At 38.5% G+C, this 23,064-nt stretch overlaps 1 protein-coding gene across 2 annotated transcripts in view; it reads right to left on the bottom strand.

Annotated features, from left to right (window-relative positions):
• gpc6b (glypican 6b) overlaps positions 1-22,691 on the bottom strand; it is a 42,515-nt gene extending 19,824 nt beyond the window's left edge. For both annotated transcript variants that reach the window (XM_049485282.1, XM_049485283.1), the window contains exons 1-4: positions 22,380-22,691; positions 18,997-19,155; positions 10,261-10,652; positions 6,660-6,825 (exon numbers count right to left, since the gene is read on the bottom strand). In XM_049485282.1, the coding sequence (XP_049341239.1) occupies positions 6,660-6,825; positions 10,261-10,652; positions 18,997-19,155; positions 22,380-22,527 (865 nt within the window). In that variant the 5' untranslated portion in view covers positions 22,528-22,691. The remainder of the gene's footprint in view (positions 1-6,659; positions 6,826-10,260; positions 10,653-18,996; positions 19,156-22,379) is intronic.
• Between the last annotated feature and the right edge of the window lie 373 nt (positions 22,692-23,064).

Raw genomic sequence — 23,064 nt, 5'->3', positions numbered from 1 at the left:
TTAACTTTAACTTGTGTTTTTTAAGGCTGGAAATTATCCTGTGATGAACTTCTTTTCCTGGGGCAGCCCTGATGAGAGCCAGTTTCATCACTGAGCACACTCTCTCCATGTTAAGATGTTCTTAATGCTAAGATGCTTTTGGGAAACTGGACCCAAATCAAAATTACATTTGCAGAGCCCCTACTAATGGCTAATAGCCATGGCAGGGCTTTTTACTGACATTTTTCACCAGGATAATTCTCACCCACACACAGCAAGGGTTGCCCAGAAACCTCTTTACCATATAAAACTCTTCCTTGGCCTGTTTGTTCACCAGTTTTATCACCAGTTGAGCATTTGTGCAGGAGATACAGGACCAGATGCAACATCTGTGGGCTGTGTTTCCACCGGAAACTGCATACACCTACCATTTGTGCAAATCATGTATATTAGAGCTAAAAACAAAAATACATGAATCATCTCTGGCTGGCTGGGTAAAGCTGACCTTTCCTTTCAGATGGAGAAAAACCCTCCGTCTTTAAGGTGTGGTCAACCACAGGAAACACCACAAAACACACGTCAGCAGCTAATGCCCAACTCAACTGTTGTTACAGAGACATCAGCTGTATTCTATGTTTTCTACCCCACACAGATCCTAACCAATCCCACCTCCGTTAACCTCTGTTAACTCCGCCCCCTCCACTGCAAGAAGCTCCAACAGTAAAACGGTCAGAAGCTCAACCAGGAGTGATTACTTTACCCAACCAGGAGGGACTTTACCCAATAAACAGGTCTTCTCTCAAGACCGGCTCCAGTTACTAATGGAGCTCTACTAATTCTCCTCCGCTCTCCTCGCTCACAGCTCTCCCAACCCAACATCTGTCCCTGCAACATCTGTCCCAGCTGCCCAGATGCCAGACAGTGAGGAACGTAGAGCCAGTTTTGTCCACAAGTATGTCAGAGGAAGCCTTCCTTTCCTGTCAGCAGCAGTTTTCTCAGGGAAAGGCTTCGTGTTCTGGGAACAAATTAATGCCAAAAAGCCCCCGGACGTCATCTGGATGGACGGCCTCTGGTTGGGCACAGACCGCACCAGCAGCGGCGGTGGCCCTGGCACGTCCACTCAGCTATTTCAGCAATGTCCAGGCCAGACGCAGCGGCACCAACCAAACACGGTCCTACAGGGAAACCGGCTTCAGAAAGCTCAGTCACTTCTAAAGCACCTGCACAGAACCACATCATCATCATCATCATCATCTCAGAACAAGACAAGAGACTAAGGGACCTATTTCTGCAATCGCACATCTAGATTTAGGGCGTGTCGGTGGGTGGGTGGGTGTGTTTTGGCGTAACGGGAAACAAACCAATCAGCGTTTCACTTGCCATTCCATTTAAGATTTCCATTTCAGGTGAGCTCTGACTTTGGCGCATTGGTATCTTAACAGGAACAGCAATGTTTTTTTTTTTTGTATTTTGTTCACTGATGTAAAAGCTGAGTGTTTATTGAGGGGGACCTGAGTGCGTGCCTCTAAGGTAGGTAAGGATGGGTGACTATTGACTGTTATTGGGGTTTAAATCGGTCAGTGGCGCACCTGTGTTTTCAGCAGCAAAGATAAAAAAAAAACACACCATTGGTGGAGATATATTCCTAAACTTAGACGCTATATTAACGGTGTGGGCACAAGGCGTGATAATAGATTGCAAATAGACGGGGTGTAAGGTAGCAAGGTGTACGATAGGGTCCTCAGAATCAGATGAGAGACTTAGAACCACATGACAGACTCAAACTGGACAAGAGACTAAGAACCAAAATATATATATTTAGAACCAGACAGCAGATTCAAAATCACATTACAGACTTAGACCTGGAAAAGAGAGCGAAACCCAAACGATATACTCAGTACAAAACAACAGATTTAGAACCAGAAGACAGAAGCAGTTGAGAGACTCAAAATCGAGAACCAAGAACCAGACAAAAGACCAGACTAAGAGACTAAAAGATCCAGGAGACAGACTAAGAAACAGGCAACAGACTTAGAACCAGTCCAGGGAATCAAATCCAGTCCAGAGACTCAAAACCAGTCCAGGGACTTAAAACCAGTCCAGAGACTCAAAACCAGTCCAGGGACTCAAAACCATTTCAGAGACTTAGAACCAGTCCAGAGACTCAGAACCAGTCCAGGGACTCAAAACCATTTCAGAGACTTAGAACCAGTCCAGAGACTCAGAACCAGTCCAGGGACTCAAAACCATTTCAGAGACTTAGAACCAGTCCAGAGACTCAGAACCAGTCCAGGGACTCAAAACCATTTCAGAGACTTAGAACCAGTCCAGAGACTCAGAACCAGTCCAGGGACTCAAAACCATTTCAGAGACTTAGAACCAGTCCAGAGACTCAGAACCAGTCCAGAGACTCAGAACCAGTCCAGGGACTCAAAACCATCTCAGAGACTTAGAACCAGTCCAGAGACTCAGAACCAGTCCAGGGACTCAAAACCATTTCAGAGACTTAGAACCAGTCCAGAGACTCAGAACCAGTCCAGAGACTCAGAACCAGTCCAGGGACTTAAAACCATCTCAGAGACTTAGAACCAGTCCAGGGACTCAAAACCAGTCCAGGGACTCAGAACCAGAAGAGAAGCTCAGAAACACATAACACACTGAGAACCAGATGACACTCTCAGAACCACAAAAACTGTTTAAAGAACCTACATATCCTACATATCCTACCACAAAAACAACACAAAATAAAGTTACCAGTCATAGTTACCTATGACTTATTAAATAATTATTTTAATAAAGGGTTAAAATAAGTTCAATTCATATTTAAAGCAACAGCAGAGTCTAATTATCTCCACATGATTCCAGTGTTCAGATAATATACAGTATCTGTGTGGCCTGTACTGAAGATAAACCTGCAGCACTGTGTGTGTGTGTGTGTGAGAGAGAGAGAGAGAGAGAGAGAGAGAGAGTAATGCCGCTTCCTCTCAGCACAGCTGGAAGTCATTAGTGGGTGTGTGTGGGGGGGTCCTCGGCTCACAGCTGCTCCTGCAGTGTTGATGCGGGTTTGTTTAACCCCGCGCGCCCCGTTGATAAAATAAGCCCCCTGAGAGCCGGCCTGCGGCAAACAGCCATTATAAACCCATTTACACCGGTCTCTGAGGAGCGGGGGGACAGGTACCGGACAGGTAGGCTGCAGGTGGCGACCGGTATAACTGAGGGAAACGGCTTTTATCTCAAACCCAGTACACCTGCCTGTGGGAGCACTGGAATAAACTGGAATAAACACAGTTAATGGAATAATCCTTTAATCTAACAGCTGCCTCTGAGACACCTCTTCACACCAGTACAGACCAGTACACACAACTACACACCAGTACAGACCAGTACACATAACAACACACCAGTACAGACCAGTACACATAACAACACACCAGTACAGACCAGCACACACAACTACACACCAGTACAGACCAGCACACACAACTACACACCAGTACAGACCAGTACACATAACAACACACCAGTACAGACCAGTACACATAACAACACACCAGTACAGACCAGCACACACAACTACACACCAGTACAAATGCACCTTATATAAATGTTTCATGCATAAATATTTGTATTAGTAAAATTAATTATTAAGTATTATAAGTACTGTTTTAAGTTTAAAAAAACTACTGTGCTAAAACTGCATTACATTTCTCAATTAATCACTTAACTGACATTAAAAAGCAGTTGTGTGATTGGTTCTATTTTTAAATGATTGACATGTTCTCCATCCTTTGCTTACGCCCACTGGCTCTCTTGCCTGCACTAGCGAAATTCAGCCCTCTGGTGTTCAAACAATGCAACTGCACTATTATTTCATAGTAACAGAACATGGAACCATCTGTTCCACATCGTAAACATTTTTTTTTACACAAATAAACAGTACATATACTAGAGAATATAAAGAACACACAAGTATACACCACTATAGAATAATACACATTTTAACGAGCCAGTACAAACCAGTACATACAAGAACGTACCAATACACAGCAGTTTAAATAAGAATACACTAGTACACCAGTAAAGGTCAGTATACAAGAGAACACAGTACAGACAGTGCACACCAGCTAAATCCCTTTTTATGATGAGTAAATAAGATTTATCACTCTCCAAACGGGTCATTGAGTAGAGGCCTCTCTCTCTCTCTCTCTCTCTCTGTGTGTGTGTTTGTGTGTGTGTGTGTGTATCTCTAGCTCACCGGAAATGTTGGGGTTTGAATGGTGATGAATGGTGAGGGGGAAGCTCCTGTTACTCACTGAAACAAATCACGCGATTAAAAAGAGATGAGCGAATCGGGTCGATACGGGTCCGATTACAGCAGGGCGAGAAAGGGCTGCGCGAAGGACAACACCCATTAATTATATATGATCAGGCTAACGAGCCCAAATCTGTCTTAGAAACACTGTTAAACTGGAGGAAAGTGGAGAGAAAACACACAAACACACACAAACACACACAAACACTCTCTCTTAAGTGAAGAACACATCCTGTGTAAATGTTGTGAGTTTCAATTACACTGTTCTTAATGAGACCTGCCCTTAAAAACGAGCCCGCGGCCGGGCCTGTCACAATAATCACATTATCAACCTAATGCACAAAATACGGACACGACCTCAGTGTTGCTCATTATGTTTTTCTTAGCAAAGAGAGCAGTGTACTGACTTTCTGTTTAATGAAGGAATATTTCCAAATAATCAATATATTACATTTCAAATGTAAAGTCAAAACTACTCTTAATAACTCTAAATAACATTATTATGCTGTTATAGTTACTTTATATCATTGCTGTAAAATGGTCCTAAAATATTACAATAATATTATTTATCGCAATTAGAGATTCTTAAAGATGCTAAAGGACACTGAGAGACAGTAAGAATAGTAAAAGGTGCTGAGGGACACTAAGAAACACTGAGAGACACTGGGAGACACTAAGGACAATTAAATATACTGAAGGAGATTGAGTGACACTGAGGTACACAAGGGACACCGAAAATTAAAAGAGACAATGAAGGATGCTGAGGGACAGAGAGAAGCTAAAAGACACCGAGGAGTACAATAAAAGACATCAATGGACACTGAGAGACACTGAGAGACGCTGAGAGATACTACAAGGTAATGGAAGACACTCAGGGACATGAAGAGATGTGGGAGACTAACAAAGAGACACAGAGGGACACTGAAATATGCTATTAGAAAAAGAAAGCTGCTGAGAGACACAGAAGCACACTGAGAGACGCTAAAAGAAAAGAGAGATGCTGAGGGAAAAAGAAAGACACTGAGAGACACTGAGAGATGCTAAGGGAGAAAGAGAGATGCTGTGGGATTCTGAGACTCCAAGAGACACTGAAAGACACTGAGAGACACTGAAAGATTCTAAGATATTCAGAGGAACACTTAGAGATGCTAAGAGAAAAAGAGAGACACTGAGAGACACTAAGAGACACTGAAAGACACTGAGAGATGCTAAGAGATAAAGAGAGATGCTAAGAGAAAAAGAGAGACACTGAGAGACACTAAGAGACACTGAAAGACACTGAGAGATGCTAAGAGACAAAGAGAGATGCTGAGGGATACAGAAGTACACTGAGAGATGCTGAGGGAAAAAGAGGGATGCTGGGGGACAATATGAGAGACTGAGAGACACTGAGAGATCCTAGGATATGCAGAGGTACACTGAGAGATGCTGAGGGACAAAACGAGAAGCTGAGGGATGCAGAGAGACACTGTGGGACACTGAAAGATGCTGAGAGACACTGAGAGCTGAGGGACCCTGAGCGATACTGAGGTGAACAGAGGGAGGTTTTGATGTGAGTCTGTGTGATTGTGTGTGTGTGATTGTGTGTGAGTGTGTGTGTGTGAGTTTGTGTGTGTGTGTGTGTGTGTGTAAGTGTGTGTGTGTGTGTATGTGTGTGTACGACTGAGGAAAATGAAGGTGCTCCACTCTGATATTTCCCCCTTGAACCTGAATAAACCATAAGAGTCAGGAAATAAACGTCAGGACATATTCCCATCTGCCACGGCCCCGAACGTCTCACATTAATTCCTGATGTTATCTCTGAACAGGGACATCCCCAGCACACACACACACACACATACACACACACATACACACACACACACAGTGCCTTGCTGAGAGCCACTTACTGTCTGAAAGCCGTCTGTGTGAGAGAAACAGCAGCACAATACAGATCTTTTAGCTTTCAGAAAACCTTTAAACTCTACTGTACTCTACTGTAATCAGGCTAATCTCTATCTTGTGGGAATAAATCGTACTTATTAGAATATTAGGCCACTCAGGAGATCCCCGGTTCAAATCCTGTTCATGCAGCTTGCCATCAGCTGCCGGAACCCTGAGAGAGCACAGTTAGTCTTGTTCTCTCTCTGCGTGGGTACAGTACAGTAGATGGCGCTCTCTCTTTCCCCTCATCACTCCTAGGGTGATGTGGATCAGCACAAGGCTGCGTCTGTGAGCTGATGTATCAGAACCGAGTCGCTGCGCTTTCCTCCGAGCGTTAGCGCTGTGATGCTACTCGGTAATGCTGCATCATAGCATTTCAGTCTGCAGCAGGATTAGACAGCAGACGTCTTCTAAAGGAGGAATCTATGGCAAGTCAGGGTCTTACCGATGTAGTGCGTCCACTCCGGGTCCAGATCGGCCTGATTGGCCAGGCAGCCCTTCAGCACGTTCAGGCAGTAGGTCCTGCAGGGCTTGATGGCGGTCAGGCCTCGACACGAGGGGCAGTACAGCATCCTGGTCACGGCCTTAACACACGCCACGCTAATGCTAACCTGCAGACAGAGCAAACCACACGTGTGTACCGCAGAACATCAGATAGATCTCAAATAGACACCTTACACACCTCACATACCTCACACTGCTTCATGCAAATAACCCTAGTTTAAGATCTAGTCTAATATTTATATATGTTTAAATCACTATAAAAAGCAAACAAGCTTTCATACAGAAGAATGAGACCAATAATTATTAAATAATAAATAATTCTTAATTGTGGTTTGGATTGCACACCCAAAATGCAACACACTACTTCAAACTCATGATGATATGATATAAACAAGACTGTAAAAGTAAAACAAGTAAAGTACTAAAAAGTAAGTAATTTTTTGACTGCATATTGTAATTTTTGATATATTCCTCTTAGTTTTGTAAAAACAGGCAAATAAAAGCTGTTAAAATAAATAATGTATTCTATATTCATTTCAATTTTAAGTTTATAATGGTTATGTAATAAAAAAAAAAAACTGCAAAAATAATGCAAAATTTACTAGGTAAAGCTTTTCTTTTAAAATAGCTTATTTGTTTGTCATTTGATTTTATAATGAAGTAACAACCAACCACATGGGGTATTACAGCAACCTGAGGAACCACCTGACAAATCACCCTAGCAACCCCTAAGCAAGATTATTGCAACTTCCTAAAACATAATACCAATCACCTATTGTCCACTTAGGAACACAAAGCAACCACCTGTCATATCATAACAACCACTTTACAACATCATAGCTACACAATAGAATTTCGGTCTGCAGCAGGATTAGCCAGCAGACTTCTTCTGAAGGAGGAATCTATGGCAAGTCACGTTGGGTCTGTAGCAAATCAGCCGATGAGGAAGATGTAAGTTTTTTCAAATAATTTTTGTGTTTTGTGTTTCTTTCGCAGTAAAATATAAACTAGCATGTTTGTGTTTTGCCACTTAGCACAAGCTAACACTAACATGTGGTAAAGAACAACAGTTTGCTTGCATAAAGGTGACAGAGCCCTTAAACGCCTCATTCTATAAGGGACTGAAACTGATGAGATGTCTTTATGTATCTCTTTTGTGCAGAGAACTTTATAAACGTGTATTTTATTTGAGTTTTTATAGAGTCTATAGACATATTGTAACACTGTGTAAAAGGAGGTACAATATATCCTCTTTAAGAGAAGAATGAAGCAACTGTCTCTCCTGAGACTCCTCCTGAGTGTTAAAAAATGAGCAGATATGACTGAATCTGTATCAGAGCCGTGGCTCTCGTAGGAAAATCAGTATGAACGGATGGTGGAGGATCAGTTGAAAGAGATGCGGGTGGAAGTCTGACGGTCCGCAGCGCACCGCTCTGAATTTAAAGCAGTGACCTTCAGCCCGGCCAGTGAAACATCTGCTTCAGGAGGATAGTGTTTACCCTCCCTGTGGACAGTAAACAGCAAACACTGATTTCAGCAGTTCTGAGCCTGAGGAACGAGTGGAAGCTGCAACTGTATCCTCCTGCTGTGTTTATTTATTTATTTATGACCAAAAAGAAAAAGAAAAAAATAACATACACTGGTGAAGATTTGACTTCACAGAGACTCGGCCTTCAACAACCTTTATTCTCCAGAGTTCCTGCTGAAAGTAAGTGTATTATAAGGGAGTTTGTCCCCTTTTTGCTGTAGCAGCAGCATCAGCAGACTCTACATTGCTGGGAGGAGGATTTGATTGCATTCGGCCCCATGAGAGCGAGAGCATCAGCGAGGTCAGGCTCTGATGTTGGATGATTAGTTCTGACACTCCAGCTATATAGAAATATATAAAAATATAAATATATCACAAAGATATTGGATGGAGCTCCATCATTCCAGAGATCACAGGTCCTCTGCTCCAAATCCCAACGCTGCACAACTTTATTCCCCTTTAGATTAAGTGGTTTTTAGTGGTATCAAGCACTATAACACCCTCTGAAAATTGCTGAGTCAAAAAAATCTGTCAGAGAACATTCAGTTGAGATATCAAGACCTTAATAGAAACAACAAAATGCACAAGGATGACAGTTTAATAAAGAACTATAAATATTCTTCAATAATTTTATTTCTGTTGACTACCTGAAAAAAAAAAATCTACTTTACAACATGCATTGGTGGTTCACCGTCTCATTATTCCACAAATCCATACAACAACTCAACAACTCAACATTATACAGCTCTGGACAAAATTTAGAGACCACTTCAGGTTCTGAATCAGTTTCTATATATATATATATTTAAGTAAAATGAAAACTACTAGCTTTCAGACCTCAAATAATGTAAAGAAAACAAGTTCGTATTCATAAAGAGAGTTTTAAGAGTTCAGAAATCAATATTTGGTGGAATAATAACAGTTTTTATGCATCTTGGCATCATGTTCTCCTCCACCAGTCTTACACACTGCTTTTGGATAACTTAATGCTGCTTTACTCCTGGTGCAAAAATTCAAGCAGTTCAGTTTGGTGGTTTGATGGTTTGTGATCATCCATCTTCCTCTTGATTATATTCCAGAAGTTTTTGAATTTAATAAAATCAAGGAAACTCATCATTTTAAGTGCGCTCTTATTTTTTTCAGAGCTGTATGTTGGTAATAATTTCAGATCAATTATTATTTTGTAGTGGTCCAATGATAAATATGTACAGGATCTCCAAATAGAAGTATAACCTTCTTAACATTAAATGGGTCATTTTGGAGAATTTCTTGTGGTCTATTATTTAAGAAAGTTGAAGGACACAGTGTAAGGGACATTCAACAAAATGGAGATACTTGTTTTTCACTGGACATTGATAATTAAAGTGTCTCTTTTACTGTTTTTACTATTTTGCTGACGTTCTAGATATGGTGGATCTCAGCACTGGAGCTCAAACATAGAGATTTCCTACTTACTAAATTATTCTTAGAAAAAAAAATAGTTAAATATCATTATCATCAATGGACATTTTTGTCCATTTTTAGATTACTACATTATTTGAACAAACCAGCTGTCCCTTATACTGTGTTAAAATTTCTTGATGTATGGACCAATAAAATTTCTCCAAAATTACCTGAAATAAACACGTTTTACATTTAATTCCATTGAAAGTTTAGAAGGTTTTTCTTTCTCCTGTAAAGTTGCTGTTATGGAGATACTTGTTTTTCATTGGATATCGACGATATTCACAGTAAATGGCCAATTCTGATTTGAAAGCCATTTTATTCCACTGGTAGGAAAAAAAAAACTCATTGAAATAATGAGATAAGGATAATGAGATAAAAGTAAAATATATATATATATATATATATATAAATAAATTTGATCTCTTTAAATTTAGACTTTTGACTTTTAATTTGATACAGCAATTAAAGTTTTAAGTCTAATAATGTATTAATATAATTTACTATTTAATCTAAAATATTCTAAAAACGTAATTCAGACAGATAGTCAGAGCTGAAGACCTGGTCTTACCTTCGACACCCTGTTGGCCACCTCGCGTCCCACCATCAGGCCCTGGACGAAGGTCCGAGCGGCGATGAAGGCGCGGGTCACCTGAGACTTCAGCTTCTTTGGAACGTCCCCGAAGGGCTTGAGCTGGTCCATGTATTTACTGATGCACTCCAGGTACTCCTCAGTGATCAGGTACTGCGAGTTCAGCAGCTGGAACATCCTCTCCAGCAGACGCGTCCAGAAGTCGTTCAGCATCTCCTCCAGGTTGACGTTGCCGCCGGTGTAGTAGCGCTTCAGCTCGGAGAACAGACCCTGGAACACCTCAGCGTTCTGCATGTAGGGCTTCCCGTACGTCCTCACGAACATCTCGTTCAGAGAGCGCTCCGTATTCTCCAGCAGCTCCAGGAAGAACTCTGTCCACAGAGAGGAGAACAGGGTGAGACGTGTTAATGGAAACGTCTGTAGTAGAACCGAAACAGAACCGATACAGGTTTGGGTTCATTGACTTTAATTATATAATATTAAACACAATCTTTAACCCAACTTGCATTTTAACATTGAATCAAAATTGAATTGATGTTGGATTTGGTATTGATTTTGACAATTAAACCAACGTTTATATGGCAACATTGTTTCAAAAAAGTTAATTATTATTAATTTTAGCACTTCTTATCACTCATCATTTTATTTTACATTTACTTAAATTATACAACTCTGGAAAAAAATAAGAGAGCACTTAAAAAATGATGAGTTTCTTTGATTTTACCAAATTGAAAACCTCTGGAATATAATCAAGAGGAAGATGGATGATCACAAACCATCAAACCACCAAACTGAACTGCTTGAATTTTTGCATCAGGTGTAAAACAGGGTTATTCCACCAAATATTGATTTCTGAAAAAAAAAAAAAAACAATATTCATTTTAATCAAACATATTCCTATAAATAGCAAAATCAAAGAAACCGATTCTGAAACTGTGGTCTCATAAAAGTTGTCTCTTAAATGTATAATATATATATAATTCAACTATATTAAATGTTAAATTAATTAAACAAAAACTTTCTTTTATGTATTATCATTATTATTTTTTATATTATTTGTAATTTCTTGTCTAAATGTCTTTTTTTAATCCCTTTTAAACTGTAAAATCTCAGCTGCAATGTAAATGAGGGTCACCCTCATGTAATACAGAGTGGAACTGAAGATTGATTAATTGATTAATTGATTTTCTAGTTTATTAATTTATTAAAGGATAAATATCTAACCGTATTGATCTGATTAAAATAAAACACATCTGAACTAACGTTAATATAACTTACGACTGGATCATCAGTTATTATCATTATTAAATGATGGAATAGGGGTAGTTTTTTGTGGAGTAGAACTTTATTCACTATTCTCAGATTTAATGCATTAAAACCTCAGACAATATTGATAATGTGTGTGTGTGTGTGTGTGTGTGTAGCTCCAGATGGTCAGGAGGTCAGAAGGTCATGCTCGGTAATGATGTAACAGAGAGATCACAGAGGGACTATGACATCATTCTTCTGTAAAATAAATAATAATTAACGACTGTAGAAGATCTGTGGTCTGCTAATGATCTCATCAGGTTCTGATCTGTTTCAGTTTCTGTTTCCTCTGTTTTTAAGTAATCGTAGTTTACAGCCACTGTGTTTAATACTGTATCTACAGTAAATAAAAATGATGAATATGATGATTAAATTAGCTGCTGTAAAGCTGCAGGAGTCTGTGATCCATCACTGAAGGTGCAAAATACTTCCGAAATGAACTCAAACGTCTTTTCCGAGCTGATTATCGGAGCGCTGATTTTCCGGCGGTGAAGTTTTTCTCCGGTGTCTTTAATCCCGCAGTCGGATCACATGAACACATCTTTGATCTATTTTAATTCCGATGTCCAAATCTGCATACCAGAGCGTTTTAATTATTCAGACAGCGGCACGTTCCCTTTCACGCTGGACTCCAGGGAGGAGCTTCAAAAACGGGGGATATCAGCTACTCCGCCTTAATTAACACTCATTAATAATTAACTAATTACCACCGCTGTCTTCAGGAGCTGCAAGAGGAGCTGAAGAGGATGTATTGTGATCTTCAATAAAAAGCAAATACCTGTTTAATAGAGAGTGACCCAAAGATACACTTACCTAGAGGAGTCATTGTTCTGATTCTGCAGTACTGTTCTAAAAACACATCATCGCTGTCCAATGAAAAACAAGTATCTCAATTTTTGACGATTTTTAGTTTACTACACAATTTGAACAGACAAACTGTCCCTTACACTGTGCCACAGACCAATAGCAATACTTAGGTCTATGCTTCTTCAGTGTTGCAATGTGAATTAACATCATTCTGAACAGATTTCGCTCATTACAACAGCCTGAAAATGTTTTTAATAAGCTCAGTTTTTTATAAATGCTCTACTTACTAAATAAATGTTGGGTTTAAATCGGGCTCGGGCTCGCAATCATGGATTTTTTCTGGGTGTATCAGGTGAGGTGTATTTAGGTTAAACTCCACTTTAGGGTGGTAGTTCTCCAGGAGCAGGGTTGGTGACTATTGTTCTACACTGTTCTACATCTAAAGACTGAAGTTTCAATTTAGTTCTTCTGCATCAGGACCAGTTAAAGGTCTTCTAATAATGATATTGATTACAGATTGCAGGACTGGAGATTTCTTTAAAAAGGACAGTGACCACTAGAGCTCATATCGGGCCCAAAAAATCCCCATGAGCCTTTGCACGTTCTGCCTGAGCCCGACCCAACCGATAAACTGCCATTTTGAGCCCGAGCCCAAATTAAACCCCACATTTTTTAATAAGTAGAGCGTTAAAACTGAGCTGTTTAAATGAGCGAAAACCGTCTAGAATGATGTTAATTAACATTGCAACACTGAAGAAGCATAGACCTGTTATTTAAGAACAATGTTTATAAAGAACTGATCTCCCCGACCACTCCAATATAATTAACAATGTTTCAGAATATAAACCATTTTCTGAACAAACACATTTTTTTTACATATAACCAATAGCAAAACACATAAAACAACACTACTTAAACCAAAATAAACCAACAACAATAACATAATTTACAATTACTTATGTCTACTCTGATATAATTAACTATGTTTTAGAATATTAAATATTTTCAGAACATGCAATATATATATATATATATATATATATATTTTGTGATTATCACAACATATCTTACATATAATAAAAATAGCATTAAAAACCTGAGCCTGGACCCAACCCGGGCTCATGTTGGGTTCAGGTCAGGTCTCGGATGGGGTCGGGTTCGGGTAGAGAATATAAACTCTAGTGACCACAGCCTTGGTCAAAACCACAAATCTCAAAATCACCAATCTCAGAAATGTTCACACTCATGCTGACACTGAGTAATTGTGATGCGTGAACACGATGAAGCCGTCCCCGCCGCCGCCGCACTTCAACAGGTCCACCGAGACCAGTGAGGAAGTGTGTCTCACACCGAACGGAAGATCTGTCCCGACACTCGCTGAATTATTCAGAAGCCGGTCCCCGAGCGCCGGGACGCTTTCGGCTGGCAAAAGAAGAGCCGCTCTGATGCCCCGACTGAGCCCACCAATCACGTGCTGGCGAGCGCTCGTGTTCAGGAGCTGAAGGAGCTAAAGGTACCTTACAGGTGTGTGTATTTTATGTTTTGGATGCTGTGGAGTATCAGGAGAAAATTTCTTTTTAGTCACTCCAACTTAAAATCATTAAGCATCTAATTTCCTGCCCTTTTTAAGTTAGTACAACTTTATGGCTCATTTGATCTCTGCACTTACAAAATTAAGTTGACCTAAAATGTCTTAATTGTCAGCTAAACTTAAATTATTGAATCACTTCAACATAGAATTTATCATAGTTCATTTATGTTTATCTAATATATTAAGTTGTCTGAACTAAATATATTTAGTCGAGGTAATTGAAAAATGTATGCTAGACTTGTCAACTAAAAATGTGTTGAAATTAGTTGCTAAAATATTTATATTTAGATGAACAAACTCAACAGAAAAATGTAAAAAAATATATTTATTGGCTCAACTTAACTCAGTCAAGTCATCATTTTGCTTTGACTCAGTTAAGTTTACTGGGGCAGCATAAAAGTGATCACTAGGAACACAGAATAAAGGTAACTTACTCTTACAGCCTACAACACTGAGGCCTGGCAACCAACACATATATTACACTAACGCACGCCTATGATAAGGTAGGTAAGGCAGAGGCCACACCCAATATGCAAATATATGGTGCCAGGAGCCTATGGGAAAGCTGTATGAACCCTACCCACTAAACATCTTACACTAGACGTCTTATAGATGTGTAGATCATGTCTATATTGCGTCTGTCGGTCCAATACCAAATCTGCACTTCTACACGCCGTGCAAACTAGGTCCGCTATTTGGACGTCTAACTACGACCCTAATTGGACGTCAATATGCAGTTAAACATTTAAACATTGGACCAGGTAACTTTTTTGGACGTCCTGGGGACGTACATTATTAAAGAATATATTTATTATGTTTATATTAAGTTATCAACCATGTTTTTATCAATATGAATATATATATATATATATATTATTTATTATTAGGCATTGTTTATTAATTATTACATTATATTTTATTAATACAATTAATTAATTAACGAATTCTGCCGTTGCCTCTTTTTTTTATTATTTGTTTTTATTGACTCAACAAGCATTTTTAAGTTTTTAGGTTGAAGTTCTCTGAACTTATTTTTATTGAGTTGTATTGACCAATAAGTTCACTCAACTTGATAATATTAGTTCTCCTGATTAAACACTAAATCACTTTTTAGAGTAACAGGAGATTTATGGAGGAGGTTTCAGTTCTGCACTTCAGTATAAAGAAACTGGAGAAGAACAGGAAATCCTGAAGCTCCTTTTCCTCAAAGAACAGCCGACTATTCCCTCAGGAATGAAGTTCAAACTGATATATCGATGAGTAAAAAAAGCAGTAAAAAAAGGAAGTTTCTTGCAGCTACAGGGAAACGAGGGGGCAAATTTCAGATATCAGTATCTGAGCAGGAAAGACTGCGTATATATATTTATTTATGTCATGTTTTATTAATATATTCTGTATACTGAATGTATTTACTTGAGCTGTTTATGTTGCTGCACTTTCATCACACTTTCATCACAAGTCTAATTGCCTTCATCAGCTGCTGCCCAACACTGTGGGGGAGTATTTAAAAAAATACATATTTCAAGTTTCAGGCAGTTTCAAATGATTATTTTTGTAAATATTTAAAATCTTTAAAAGTCTAAAAGCATTGCATGTTGTACAGTTTACTTACACTTTTAGTAGTTTATGTAATTTAACAGATTTAATGACAATAAAAGTCTCTTGACTTTTGACTTGACTCTATCCATATGTTAATCCTGTCTGAAGCAGGAGACTGAACGCTGCTACTGAGCATGCTCAAGTTGCAGTCTTTTAATAAAGTAAATCATGCTGTTCGGTAAATTGTACTAATTTATCTCATAAAAGCTATTACGTTATACAGCTCTGGAAAAAATGAAGAGAGCACTTCAGTTTCTGAATCAGTTTATCTGATTTTGCTATTTATAGGTTTATGTTTGAGTAAAATGAACATTGTTGTTTTATTCTATAAACTACAGACAACATTTCTCCCAAAATCCAAATAAAAATATTCTCATTTAGAGCATTTATTTACAGAAAATGAGAAAAAGATGCAGAGCTTTCAGACCTCAAATAATGCAAAGAAAACAAGTTCATATTCATAAAGTTAATAATAAGTTTTAAGAGTTCAGAAATTTATATTTGGTGGAATAACCCTGGTTTTTAATCATGGCATTTCAATCTTGGCATCATGTTCTCCTCCACCAGTCTTGCACACTGCTTTTGGATAACTTTATGCTGCTTTACTCCTGGTGCAAAAATTCAAGCAGTTCAGTTTGGTGGTTTGATGGTTTGTGATCATCCATCTTCCTCTTGATTATATTCCAGAGTTTTTTTTTTATTTGGTAAAATCAAAGAAACTCATCATTTATACGTGCTTGCTTATTTTTTTTCTAGAGCTGTATATATTGAATACTGTGATGAGTGAGGCTTCAAGAGCCATGTTTTAAACTCTAAAGAAGTAAACTTAAACTTAACTTAAACTTCCCCTCCAAATGCCAAGCTTTAAACTCTCACTGGAACACATTAATCAACAAATGTATGAAACATTGCTGTTCATTTAATCTAATTTGCATCAACTGAATTAGCATGCGGGCGAGGCCCTGTTGGTTATTCAGTGGATTCAGCGTCCGTAATGATGACGGCTAATTTCCCGTCAAAAAAGCCTCGCAGACATCAGTTTAATGAGGATCTGAGTTATGAATATTCTATGTGTTTGCTGAAAGCGAGAAGGCGTTACGATGTCCCAGATAAGTAACTTCCCGGAGATAAATGATCGCTCAGAAGAAGCGAAACATTTGAGCCGGTTGCCATCAAACGATTAAAGAAGCGCACAGAAGTGTACGTGTGAACAGCACGTTTCTGCAGCGTTATATAGAAGTTAAAAGGCTGAGTTTGGACAGTTAATGCCAGATGAAGAAAGCGCAGTTTGGCTGCTGATGCTTTTACTGACTATCAGCGTCACTTCATATAAAGATCACCAATCATAGAGCAGCTATTAAATATAATAATCAACATTTTACAGCAATTTCTTTTTTTTCTCAATTTTACAGCAGAACTACAGTAAATGAGTGGCTTCACTAATTAGCATGAGTTTACTCTACATAACTAAAGAACTAAGAACTTCCCTCGGGAACGAACTGGAGCTGTACAAAGTATTTCTCAGCTCGGCTTTATATATATATATATATATATATATATATGTGTGTGTGTGTGTGTGTCAGTGTTTTCCAACAGAAATAAATGTTTCTTAATATCTTAGTGATTTGCTAACACCTTTAAGAATGACATAACTTTAAAAATACCAGTTTTTATTCTGTTTCCCAAAAAAGCTTTCTTTATACTCCAAAATGCAGAACATGTACATTAATTTCATTTATTTAAAAATATATAGATTTAAATATAGATTTAAAAGTACTTTTAGAAAAGTATATAAAGAAAAGTACAGCACACAGCAAACACAAAGTCAATAAATAGCTCAGCTTGGCTTTACAGTCGACAAACACCAAGGCCAGATAGTAAACATATATAATAAATGATATAAAAGTTCACCCAAAGGAGCCCCAGAATGTGACCACACACTGACAAAAATAAGAGAGCACTTAAAAATGATGAGTTTCTTTGATTTTAACAAATTGAAAACCTCTGGAATATAATCAAGAGGAAGATGAATGATCACCAACCATCAAACCACCAAACTGAACTGCTTGAATCTGAATTTGCACCAGGAGTAAAGCAGCATAAAGTTATCCAAAAGCAGTGTGTAAGACTGGTGGAGGAGAACATGATGCCGAGATGCATGAAAACCAAAATGCATGCTATTAAAAACGAGGATTATTCTACCAAATATTGATTTCTAAACTCTACTACTACTAAAACTTTATGAATATGAACTTGTTTTCTTTGCATTATTTGAGGTCTTATTTCAGACATTTCTCATTTTCTGCAAATAAATGCTCTAAATGACAATATTTTGATTTGGAATTTGGGAGAAATGTAGTCTGTAGTTTATAGAATAAAACAACAATGTTCATTTTACTTAAACATGAACCTATAAATAGCAAAATCAGAGAAACTGATTCAGAAACTGAAGTGTTTTACACTGTGCCAACAGTGTAAATGAGTTACATGCTCTTAAGTACTTAGAATTACAAACATTTAGAGAAATTCACCTCAGAACAGCAACATTAGCCAAGCTGATCTTAATCCTGACTAAAATGAGCAGAAATCTCATGCAGCTCAGCATCAGAAATACAGTCTGCATCACTGAATCAGATCTGCTGAGGATGAAACAGGATGAACTCCAGTGCAGAGCAGCACTGTGTTCCTTCAGGTCAGACTGTGATCTGAAGCTCATGCTCTACCTGCTGAAAAATCCAGCTCAAGACCAGCTGATCATCCAGACTTATCCTGTAAAACAGAGGAAACTCTTGTTGTTCCTGATGAGAGCCAGTTTCATCATAATGTTTTTAAAGGTCTTATCGACTGAAATTGTGGATATTTTTAAAATTCTTCAATTTTTTGATGTATTTAGTTGAGTAGTTCTTGCTTCTCCTAATCTGGATTAGAACATTACTTAAACAGAGCTATTCACTGTATACCTGTAACTCTACCTCAAAATTCAAGTAATTAACTCTTGACGAGTTCAGCACAGCTGTTAACTGAAAGCCTTAATTCCAGGTGACTCTACCTCATAAACCTGACTAAATCTATCTAATCTAAAATTCTGAAATTTTAAATCATAATAATGAATAAACACTGAATTTAAGACAGTGGTGACTGGGCAGATGCTGATGGTAGGAGAGGCAGAGGAACTTTCCAACTCACTGGAAATTTTTAATTTTATTTTATTCCTTCATTGGTCTCTGAGCTTTATTCTGACATGCTGTTTTTTTAGGCTGTGTAGGAGCTAAAGGTTTCAGCTGAACTAGCCCTGCTTACTAGCTTCCATGCTGCAGCACCGCTCGCTTGCTGTTGTGTACCATACTGGCCACCTCGGGGGTGGATGTTCCTTCTCCAGCTGCGTCCAAACATATACAGAGGAATCTCACCATCAAACCTTTTATGTCTGGACACAAAGGTGTCCCTCAGGTCTTCGGTGGCCTCGTCCATGAGCTTCTCGAACTCATGTTTACTCCTCTCAGTGAGCTTCTCCTCCACCTCCAGCGTACAGCACGTCCTCTCCTGCACACACACCTGCAGACGATCACCTGAAACACAAGAGGGCGTCACATTTAATCTATCAGCTCAGCAGTACACTTTAATCCTTTTTAAAAAGTTGTTTAAACTAAAACGAATTTATTTTAAGTTAGCTAAACATTTGTGGGCAAATATTATACATTCAAACTGAGATCTTTGAGTTTAATCAACTTATAATAACTGAGTTTAGTGTGTATATCCCCCTGGGCTATATTAGGTAAACTTGTAGATCATATATTATTATGATGAACTGCTCAGTCTCTGTGTTGTTGTAGGCTGTAAGAACAAGCAACATTTTCTGAGCTGCATGAACTCTTTGTTGGCTGTTCTCTTAATGCTGTTCACTTCAATCAAGAATAGGCTAAAGACAAATCTACAAATTTTATACAGCTGACTGAATTATTATTTTTATGCAAAGCAATTGATATAACAAAGTTCACTGTACTTAAAAATTATATTACAAGAACTTTAAATGTATTAGATAATCACTTACAACAAAAGGTTTAAGTTTAGTGAACTTACTGAGTTTTATAGTGTGATAATGCACACAAAGAACAATCATTTTTACAGAGCTTTAGAGTCTGTATCAAACACATCACTGCTGAAACCTTCATTCAGGAGATTGTCTGGTGTTTCTGCCTGTCTGGTCTGAGGAGGGAATATTGTTATGATGGGATGGAACATGGTGCTGTTGGGTAACGACGCTCCTGCTGCTCTAATTCACCTGATTGAACTCGTGCACAGTGACTGAACCAGAAACACAGATAAAGCAGCTTAAACTCCAGCTGAATCCTGCTGTGTTTTTGGGACAACAAAGTGTGTATTTCTGCTCTCAGTGTGTGTGTGTAGAGTGTAGAGAACGTCCTGACTCTGTCCTGCAGTCCAGGTGTTGTTCTTGCAGTGAGATGACAAACAATAGAAGAAAGGCAAGTCATGCATGCAGCTTGCCATCAGCTGCCGGAGCCCCGAGAGAGCACAGACGGCCCTGCTCTCTCTGTTTATAATGTTTAGCTTAGACCTGTATTCAGTGTATAATTGTGATATTTACTGTATAACTATATTTATAACTACTGCATAACTATTAATGTACAACTGCAATGTTTAGCTTAAAACCAGTATTCAGTGTATACTTGTGGTATTTAGTGTGTAACTGTAATATTTAGCATATAATTGTGGCATTTAACTTGATATCATTAACTTGATATTTAGTGTATAACTTTATTTACTAGAATTTTAGTAATTCTAAGAGTAAAACTACTGAATCTAGCTTATAATTGCAGTATTTAGTTTAAAACAACCGTATTCACCATAAAACTACAGTATTTAGCACATAAATGTAGTATTTAGTGTAAAACGGGGCATTAAGCCTATATTAACTATATGGTAGTAACACTTTATGTGTGTATAACTGTAATGTTCAGCTTATAAATGTAGTATTTAAAGTAGAACTGTGGTGTTTTGCCTATAACTGAAAATGTTGATAATAACTGTGTTCCTCAGTGTATTAACCCAAAATGAAACATAGCTTTAAAGATTAAAAGAAAGTCCATAAATGATGAAAAGATAATACTGAATTTATAATGATGAAGCTAAACGATCAAGATCATCTCTCAAGATGGAATTCCTTAAAATAAGAAAAATAATCAGACATTTAATATAAAAAATTGTCACTTATTAAACTTTAAATAGAGTTATTAAATATTTACTGTATTTTCCCTGGTTAATTTTATTCATGCTCGTAGCTTTAAAGTGTGAACGTCTGGAAATTCCTGTAGCTTTAAAATCAGAATTAGATCCAGATCATAGATCTTAAGACTATATAAGCTTTGAGCACCGTGTTCTAGATACTCCTCCTCTCGCAGAACCGCTGCAGAACCTCAGTCTAAAATCTGACCTCGGCTGAATTTCCTGAAGCTCTCAGGTTCCACACTGATCTCACTCCAGAGTGATTAAAGCACAGAGTGACACCAGACATTAATAAAACACACACACACACACATTTATACATACATACATAAACTCACACACTCACACACACTTCATATTAAGAACACACTCCTCCTCAGCGTCTCTGTTTATGCATTATGCTTTCATTACTCCATCTATACTGAGTGCAGTTCTAATAACATTAACATTTAATAGCTCCAATAAATATATAATACTAATAGCCAGGAGGCATTTCTATAAATACATTCAAAAGTAAAAAAAAATCTCTCTTTTTGCTTGTTGTAATAAATAATACTATAACAAAATGATATATTATAATGTTACCCCGTATGAATATCTACTTATATTTCAATTATACATTCAACTTCCAATGTAAAATGTACATTTTTACAAAGCCAGCAGGAGTGTGTGTGACTCACTGTGTGTAAATCACTCTGCACTGGAAACTGAAACAGTGAAGCTAATATTACTGGGATTTCAGTACACCAGAACACCAGAACACCAACTCCAAAAATAAATATTTTTTACAACAGAACTTAGAACATATATCAGACGTTTTACCATTTTATAAAGAAAAAAAAAGCATTAACTTATTTAGATCTTCATATCAGAAACATAACTCAAAAATGTTTGGACAGAGCAACGAAAAGGCTGGAAATGTAATTGATTTGAAAGGACTGGATATAAAAACATTTTAGAGAAGTAAAGTGTGAGGGGTGTGTATACCTGTTAATGTGTGTCAGTGTGTTTGTATGTGTGTGTATAAGGCAGTGTGTTTGTGTGTCAGTGCATGTTGGGTCCATGTATAGCTGTCAGTGTGTGTTGGGTTGTGTGTGTGTGTGTGTGTGTGTGTGTGTGTGTGTACCTGTGTGTGTGTGTGTACCTGTCAGTGTGTGTTGGGTTGTGGGTGTGTGTGTGTACCTGTGTGTGTGTACCTGTCAGTGTGTGTTGGGTGTGTGTGCCTGTCAGTGTGTGTTGGGTGTGTGTGCCTGTCAGTGTGTGTTGGGTGTGTGTACCTGTCAGTGTGTGTTGGGTGTGTGTACCTGTCAGTGTGTGTTGGGTGTGTGTGCCTGTCAGTGTGTGTTGGGTGTGTGTACCTGTCAGTGTGTGTTGGGTTTGTGTACCTGTCAGTGTGTGTTGGGTGTGTGTACCTGTCAGTGTGTGTTGGGTGTGTGTACCTGTCAGTGTGTGTTGGGTGTGTGTACCTGTCAGTGTGTGTTGGGTGTGTGTGTACCTGTCAGTGTGTGTTGGGTGTGTGTGCCTGTCAGTGTGTGTTGGGTGTGTGTACCTGTCAGTGTGTGTTGGGTCGTGGGTTGGGTGATGATGCCGAGGTCGGTCCAGGCGCTGTGAGCTGAGCTGCAGTTTTCTGTCTGAAGCTCCGCGGTGCAGCAGGACACCAGCAGCAGCGCGAGAGCGCAGAACACCACCACCATCATCTCTCTCTCTCTATCACTCTCTCACTCCCTCACTCTCTCTCTTTCTCTCTCTCTATGTCTTCCTCTCCTCCCGAGTCGTTCCACCAGGCTGAGTGAACATTGCTGAGTGCAGAGAGAGACACACTAAACTCTATAAACCAGAAACACTCTGAGAGCAGGAGCGCCTGCGCTCTACAGGAGAGAGAGAGAGAGAGAGAGAGAGGAGGGACACGCAGAAAGAGAAAAAGGGAGGGTTAGAGGGTTATAGCAGAGTGAAAAGTGAGAGAGTGTAAAACAGCAGGGAAGGGGAAATACTACAAAGGGGTATGAGAGTAAGAGAGAGAGACTTGGTACAGTTTAAGTAAAGGTTTCAATAAAATATATGTAGAGTAAGTAAGAGTTTATGTAATATTCGGGTAAAGATTGGTGTAGGATTTGGGTGCAGCTTATATAAACTCATTTTGGGTTGAGACTGGGTTACAGATTAGATAGAATTTGGGCAAAGATTGCGGTAGAGTTTGGGTACAAATGTTGTAAAGATTGAGGTAGAGTTTGATT

This window comes from Astyanax mexicanus, chromosome 11, assembly GCF_023375975.1.
Source record: "Astyanax mexicanus isolate ESR-SI-001 chromosome 11, AstMex3_surface, whole genome shotgun sequence".
In the NCBI taxonomy this organism is placed as follows: Eukaryota; Metazoa; Chordata; class Actinopteri; order Characiformes; family Acestrorhamphidae; genus Astyanax; species Astyanax mexicanus.
Note: the sequence above shows the minus strand (reverse complement) of the source record. Positions and strands in the feature narration are given on the sequence as shown.